At 29.1% G+C, this 8,125-nt stretch overlaps 1 protein-coding gene across 2 annotated transcripts; it reads right to left on the reverse strand.

The window, feature by feature from the left end:
- Positions 1 to 244: 244 nt before the first annotated feature.
- LOC114263938 (putative protein phosphatase 2C 2) lies at positions 245 to 3,439 on the reverse strand. Of its 2 annotated transcripts, none has more exons than XR_003629746.2 (5): positions 2,691 to 3,369; positions 1,822 to 1,995; positions 1,221 to 1,395; positions 923 to 1,102; positions 245 to 750 (listed from the first exon to the last, which is right to left on the reverse strand). XR_003629746.2 is itself a non-coding variant. In XM_028204518.2 (5 exons), exons 1-5 carry the CDS (start codon positions 3,309 to 3,311, stop codon positions 589 to 591), a joined length of 1,308 nt encoding a protein of 435 aa, XP_028060319.2. In that variant the 5' UTR covers positions 3,312 to 3,439; the 3' UTR covers positions 245 to 588. The 2 variants fall into 2 exon arrangements, 1 of the variants encoding a protein (XP_028060319.2); XM_028204518.2 differs by having other exon boundaries at positions 1,225 to 1,395; positions 2,691 to 3,439.
- Positions 3,440 to 8,125: the final 4,686 nt, after the last annotated feature.

An 8,125-nucleotide genomic window follows, 5' to 3' on the forward strand; every position in this document is an offset into this window, starting at 1 on the left:
GTTTTGGTCACTACAATTTATTTTATACTATCTTTAAGACAAGTTTAAATTATAAACAACGAATTTTTTTCAATTAGCGATAGACATATTCGTCACTGGTGATAAAACTTCAACAATAAATCACAAGGTTTTGGGCCATATATAAAATTATTTTTCCTTGTATTGTTAACTGAGAAAATTGTCAAATACAGTAGTCATTTTCTCTCTCTATACTTCTCTCTCACTCGTGTTCGTGACAAAAACATTGAAGGGAAAACAAAAATGAATTAAGTTTTTTACCAAGTAAAAAATATACAAAAGATCCCAATACAAATTTCCCTACAATTAGAAGAATAAATCAAATGAGCTCTAGAAAATACCATCCCTACCCTAATCTATATTATAGTATGCATTCTAATTTATCTCTAAATTTGTAGCAATTCTCTGCTCATCACCCGTCTTCGTTCTTCCAAGCACAATGCCGCCTATGGCAAGACTTGAACCCTATTCACTAACTATTTTTATATTGGCTATATACGGTGACGGTGACGGTGACGGTGGAACTTCATTTTCTTCTGCATCCTATTCATTGATGATCGATTTCCACCATCAACCGGTAGCGCTAGCCACAAATTGTTGAACGTCGATCACCATGATAGTTATGTCATCCCTATTACCTCTCCCTAAAGACATATCGACAAGTTTTCTACAAGATTCTTGTGAATTCTTCTTGTTTTTTAATACCACATCAACTGCCTCTTGATCATTTACCTGTTTCAGAATCACAAATTATTAATTGTCATTTCAAATTTGTAGTGCAGTGAGGTTGTGAACTGACAGAATGGTAAATCAAATCTGTCATTGGTTTTTAATAACATATGTAGTTTAGCATAAAATGAGATGAGATGAGATGAGATGAGATGAGATAAATAGTAGTACATACCTTATCCCATAAGCCATCAGAAGCCATAATCAAGAAATCACAGTCAGAGGATAAAGGGAAGTTGTTAATATGAGGCTCAGAAATGACCCATTGTTTCAAATGCAAGTCCCCTATTGCTCTTGACACTGCTAGTGATCCATTCACTCTCCACACTCCATTTATACAATGCACATATCCACCCTGCAAAGCTCAAAATAAATTTCTCAAATCAATATATATGTGGCCACAAATTTATTTATTTATTTTTTAAAATAAAGTATATAAATGTTGGATGTCGGATGATGATAGAGAGGCTTACTTACAGAGCTTTCAATTCGAAAACGTTCATCTTCTCTGGAGAGGCGATGATCGGTGGTGAGTACATGAGCAACTCCATTCCTACTCAGAACTACTTTACAATCTCCCACATTGGCTACATGTAGATTTCCATCTCTAAACAGCACACTTGCTGCACATGCTCCTCCATTTACTCCCTAAGAACCGCCAAATATGTAAAAACCAATTAGTCCAATTATCCATATATATCTATATATAAAATCTTTGAATATATGAGAATTCTGCTAAAATGGATCGGTACCCCAACTCAAGCAATTCTGCTATATATATATATATATATTTTTTTTTTCTTGAATAATTTTTTTTTTATTTAAATTTATAATTAAGGCGAAACTTGGAAAGCTACAAATGAGCCAGACAAAAAAAGATGGGCATTTCAAGAATCAATCTATTAATGAAAAACAAGCCCACACCTACACCTAAATAAATATTTTAAATAAATTTAATAGCCTATATTAAGTCAAGCCCACTTATTTTAATGAGGTTGAAACTTTCAAATTAATGATGTCTATAATCATGAGAAAAAAATTTAAAAAATTGTTTTTGTTTTTAAATTTATTTACCTGACTAAGAAATTCCTTATCAGTGTCCAAATAGCCGCGATGTATGGCTGCTTCTAACTGATCTTCTTCGTCTCCGACAAATTCAAGTGCTTTCACAATGTTCTTTCCCAGATTTTCAGCAACATAATCTGCTGCAGCTTGCCCTCCATGTCCATCAATCACTGCAAAAAATGCCTGCAAAAAAAATTAAAAAATTAACACCCTTAATTTGCAGCCAATTAATATATGTGGTCTCCTAAATCTTGACAATAGAACATCTAAAAAAATCTCATCTACTAATAACTAGAAGATTAAAATATACTTATAAGAAACCCATCAAAAAAGAAGAAGAAGAAGAAGAAGAAGAAGAAGAGAAGATCATGTTATTTGGAAAACTTTAGTTGTTGATTGGATAGAGCTATAGAAGGGAACTAGAATTAATAGACGGAATTTAGGCAATTAGATACATGATTTCGATTAGTTTTTCCTTTTTTGGTCTTCAACTAGTTTGTATTATAAATAATGATGTGGGCTATGGGAGTTAAATTTTGAGGGTTCATCTCTTTTTCGCCTTGTGAATTTGAGGACGGATCATGGTAAAGAGTTATTCGACTTCTCCTTTCCTCGCTTCCCTGTTCTGCATCAACAATTGGGTTATGATTTTGAAATACCAAAACTTGCTTTTGATTGCAAGATTCCAACAGCTTTTTTTTTTTTTTTTTTTTTTTTTAAAAGCAAATCACTTTCACGATGATTATCACCAAAAGGAAGGCAAGTCAATTATGATTTTTAGTTTTCATATGTGACACCTATCATTACAAAATCAGATATAATAACCTTCTACGAATTGTAAAATTATTTTCACTAAAACGAGAATTTTGATGACCAACCTGTTTACGGTCTCCGAGAATATTAAGCAAAACACCATACCGATCTTCCATAACCTCCCTCTTTCCTTTTTTACTAGCCAAGTAGTAATCTCTACCTTCCACAACCTCAAACTCCTCGCTCCGATCTATTTTTTTATCAACATCACCAAATTCCAAACTCGGATAGTGTTCTGGTACGATGAGCTTCCCAGGCCTCTTCTTCAACCTAATAGTACTGCTGCTAGTAGTTGTAACCGCCTTAACGTCACCGACCTTTCCCTCTACTTCACAAAACATATTTTCTTCTTGGAGTTGTGGAATATTATTCGTCACCGAATCATCTTCTTGGTTGTCTGTGGATCCCAAACCTCGATTCTTTGAGTTCTTCGCGTGTTCAAAGAAAAACCAAGAAGAAGATGGTGGCGGTGGCGGTGGTGAGGTCAGAGATGTAGCTATGCAAAGCGTGGTCTTCTTAAGGCCTTGAAGAAAGTAAAGAAAGAAAGATATAATATAGAAACCCAAGAGAAAGTCTTGTATATCTATCATCTTGTTAATGAATATTCCAAAGTTTGTAGAGGAAGTAATAGCTTTTTGAATCATGCAAAAAAGAAGAAGAAAGAGGTTTGTGAATGATTGATTCATGCAAGAAAAGAGAAGGATGGAGAGAGGGTTAATATTGGGGGTAGGGAAGAGGAAGAGACAAAAATGGTTTTGGCAAATAGAACTAAATCCAAGGACTTGGTCTTGCAAAGAATGTGTATAGAGATACAGAACAAGTTATTGTTGGAAATGGTCAAATCTCCTAGGACTTGGTCTTGCAAAGAACGAGTACACCTTGTCATCACCAAAAGTGTGGCTTGGATATTTAATTTTGGAAATACATAATTTATAAATAGATTTTTTCCGTATTTAAATTGTCTTGGGTAGTGATATTTTTGTAGTTATTAATTATAATAATAAGTGTACGAGCAAGAAATAACTTTCTCGTATATTCCTGTTGATAAAGTCCGCGCTCCTCCAAACGTCGTCGCTTTACTTCATGAAAACACAAACGTGAGCTAGCCGGCGGGTGTGTGCCGAATACCTCTCCGATGCCTAAGTCAGCAAAATAGACAAATAGACAAATGCTCTGTGTATTCGAGAATCAAAGTTGTGTTACCTCTCCATAGGTGATGTTGTGAGCTTTTATAAGTTCCGCGTGACACAATCCAAGTAGGACTCTTACTCCTCTATGTAGAGTCCTCATAGGAATCACCTTCCTGAAAGATAATGCTTATCTTTCAACACCCCTCACTGCTTAAACTAAGTGAGATGGTTCTACCATGGTTGGATGTCAATAAGACCGAGATATCATGGCTATGCTAAAGCCGCAGACTAGACCGAGCTCCCACTAGCTCAGTTCTTCATTTCACTGCGTGTACCTCGGTTTAACATATTCCAACTGAGTTGTCTGAGACCGCACTAATCACATCGAGCTTGGACCGAGCTAACCAATAGTAAGGTTCTGAGGAAAGCTCATCATATTTCGGCTCAATATGGTATGACCGAGCTAACTGCAGAGCTTTCTTGGACCGAGTTACTCAACAGCAAGATCCTAAATAGAAGCCAAAAATACCTCGGCTTAAGATGGTTTGATCGGGCTAACTGTCACCGCGCCAACCGTGGTGACCGAGCTAACCACCAAGCTCCTTCGGACCGGACTATCTGCACGGCTCCTCTGGACCGGACTAATTACAAGGCTCCTTTTACTCAGCTCTTCTTACTGTGGCCCATAGAATGGCCCATTACCCAACTCTGCCTAATTTATATATAAATTACCCTTTCAATAAGTATTTTGATTTGTAATATAGTTCTCAAAAGTTTCTATATGCACAACAAAATTATTTATTTACATTATTTATTTTTTAGGGCTGCTAATAATACTCTCAATTTTTTTTTCCCGCTTTTTTTTTTTTTTTTTTTTTTTTTTTTTTTTTTTTTTACCACACTTTGTTTTTTTATTATCTTAACATAAAGTTAAAATTTTATGACTTTCTCTAACCTGTCAAGTTCCAACTTTGACGCTACCCCACCAATCATCGCTACCATTTCAATTTTTTCATTCACAAAAAAAATATTTTGTTTACAACGACTGAGCTTTTCTCTGATCATCATGTATCTAGATTGAAGGTTGTTATTTGAACTTGTGAGATCCATTATAAATTTTATTTTGATAATTAGATTCGTTTATTTTGTAATTTTTTTATGTATATTATTTATATAAAAATAAATAAATTGATCAAATAATCATAACTTATTTAATTAATTACAATTATCTCTAAAAGAAAATTGAAAGTAAGTGTATTTTTAAAAATAAATCATCTATTTTTTTGTAACAAATGCAAAAAATATAATAAATTAAATAAATTATAATTAACAAATCAATTTAATTTTTTATATAAATAATATATATAAAAAAATCTTACACAAAAATTATTTAAATAAACAAAACAGAACCTATGGGAAAGCGCCCTCCAAATAGGCCAGCCCTTTTTGACAACTTAGGTAAATTACAAATATATGGGTAAATTACACTCACTTCATATGAGATTTTTGACAAATACAGTGATCTTTTTTGTAATTATAATAATTATAATAACTTCTTTAACTTTACCTATATTCTCCGGATTCTCTTTTTTTGTCAAATTGGAACTAACAAGATTACTTTTTCTATAATAAATGACCTAAGTGCCCTTCTTTTTAAAATATTAAAAAATATTTTTGAATTGGAGGACATGTTTGAAAGAAACGAAAAGCGTTTGAAATAGTATTTTTGGATTTATTTTTTTTAAATATTAAAAATGTTTAAGAAAATTTTATTTTTTATTTTAAATATACAATTTTTATTTTTTTATTTTAAATATTTTATTTTATTTTGTAAATATTTTAATATTTTTAATTTTAATATTTTAAACTCAAAACACATTTCCACATTTATATCATAACCAAACACATAACTCAAAACTCAATTAAAAAATTATTTTCAAACTTCATAACCAAACACATAATTCAAAACTCCACACTATTTTCAAAACTTTATACTCAAATCGTAACCAAACACATAACAAAAAAATTAAAATATTTAAAAATATATTTATAAAATAAAATATTTATAATAAAAATTATATATTTAAAATAAAAAATAAAATTTTTAAAATTTTTTAATATTTAAAATATTAAAAAAATACAACACATAAATGTATGAAATATAATGCACATTATAATAAATAAATAAATATTTAAAATATAAAATATTTACCCTAAAAAACTAAATTCGAAAAATTTCAAAACTTATAACTAAACAATTTTTTTCTTTTTAAACTTAATTCAAAACTCATAACTCAAAATATGACTTCACGCACAAATCATGATTCTAAAAATAATTTTAAAAAATAAAATAATTTTTTAAAAAAATATTTTTTCTTTTAAAATAAAATTTTGGAAAAAGTTTGTTTTGAGTTTTGAAAAGAGTTTTGAGTTTTGAATTAAGTTTTAAGTTTGTGTTTGGTTATTAGTTTTAAAAATAATTTTTGAATTGAGTTTTGAGTAAAAATATGTTCTGAAAAAAGATTTTTTTTAGTTTTAAGTTTTGAATTGAATTTTGAGTTTTGTATTTGGTTATAAGTTTTGAAATTTTTCGAATTTATTTTTTTAGGGTAAATATTTTATATTTTAAATATTTATTTATTTATTTTAATGTGCATTATATTTCATATATTTATGTGTTGTATTTTTTTAATATTTTAAATATATTTTTTAATATTAAAAATTTAAATATAATTTTATTATAAATTTTTATTTTATTTTATAAATATATTTTTAAATATTTTAATTTTTTTGTTATGTGTTTGGTTACGATTTGAGTGTAGAGTTTTAAAAGTAATGTGGAGTTTCGAGTTATGTGTTTGGTTATGAGATTTGAAAATAATTTTTTAATTGAGTTATTTGTTTGGTTACGATATGAGTATTGAACTGTGTTTTATGTTTAAAATTAAAAAAAATAAAATATTTACAAAATAAAATAAAATATCTAAAATAAAAAAATTTATATATTTAAAATAAAAAAAATTCTTAAACATTTTTTAATATTTTAAAAAAATAAATCCAAAAATACTGTTTCAAACGCTTTTTGTTTCTTCCAAACATGTCCTTCAACCCAAAAATATTTTTTAATATTTTAAAAGGAAGGGCAATAAGGTCATTTATTATAGAAAAAGTAAACCCGGTAGTTCCAATTTGACAGAAGGGGGAAATCTGGAGAATATCAGGTAAAGTAGGAGAGGTTATTGTAATTATTGAAACTACAAGGGAGGTCGATGTATTTGTCAGAAACCTCAAAGGAGGTCAGTGTAATTTACCCTAAATATATCTCTTGAGATTTACTTAAAGTATAAATTATTTTTTGTGATTTGAAAAATTACAAATACTCTCTTGTTAAAATTTTTTATTTAACAGAATTAATTAAAAAAAATATAATTCATAATTATTCTCCTCTACAGTAATGAAATTACCTATATTATTAATTAAAAAATATTGCTAACATCATTAAAAACTGTTAATTAATTTGATAATTTATTAATAAAAGGGATTATTGTTATGAAATTAAAAATTTTAAGAGGTGGAATATAATTTTCAAAATCACAAGAAATGATTCATATTTTAATCAAATTTTAGACAGTATATTTATAATTTACCATACAACTTATCACACACATTTAAAAAAACAAAAAGGAAAATGCTATGGATCATAAATAATTTATCAAATTTTCTACCAACCTAAGACCTACACAAATCTACATATATATGAGTCTCATACCCATATAAAAAATTTAATAAATTATTTGGAGATCCGACTATAAACAAAAAAAAAAAAAACAAAGAGAGATTAGGCAAATCAGTCCTAAACATAGTCTAAAATATGTTGGACTTAAGCCACAAAAAACTAAAATAATGGCCCCGTTTGGTGTAGCTGTTAAAACAACTTATAGATTATAGCTTAACAGATTATAGATTATGACTTTAATCAGAAGTTGTTAATCTGTTTGGTGTAACTGTTGGATTATATATTTAAGTTGTTGTGTAGTGTTTGTTAAATAAGTTGTGTAAGACCCCTAACTTTTGTAAACCTTATTAGATCCCAAATTTTGAGTTACTATAACAAAGCCCTTAATTCGTTGATTGCTCGCAAATTAAACCCTAGAGTCAAAAACGCATCACGGACGAAATCATACAAACCCTAATCGACCCTGGAAGCTTAGAAATCATTTATAACACTCTAATATTAATTATTTAACTCTCAAATTTTAGATTAATTGAACTAACCCCAACTTTCGGTTTTTACAGTCTTCATTCAGTTATTTACCTTTAAATTCAAAGCAAGATAATACAAACTGAATTATTTTTCCTAAACACTAATT

The sequence above is a fragment of the Camellia sinensis genome, chromosome 12 (assembly GCF_055761805.1).
Source record: "Camellia sinensis isolate YWXY chromosome 12, ASM5576180v1, whole genome shotgun sequence".
In the NCBI taxonomy this organism is placed as follows: Eukaryota; Viridiplantae; Streptophyta; class Magnoliopsida; order Ericales; family Theaceae; genus Camellia; species Camellia sinensis.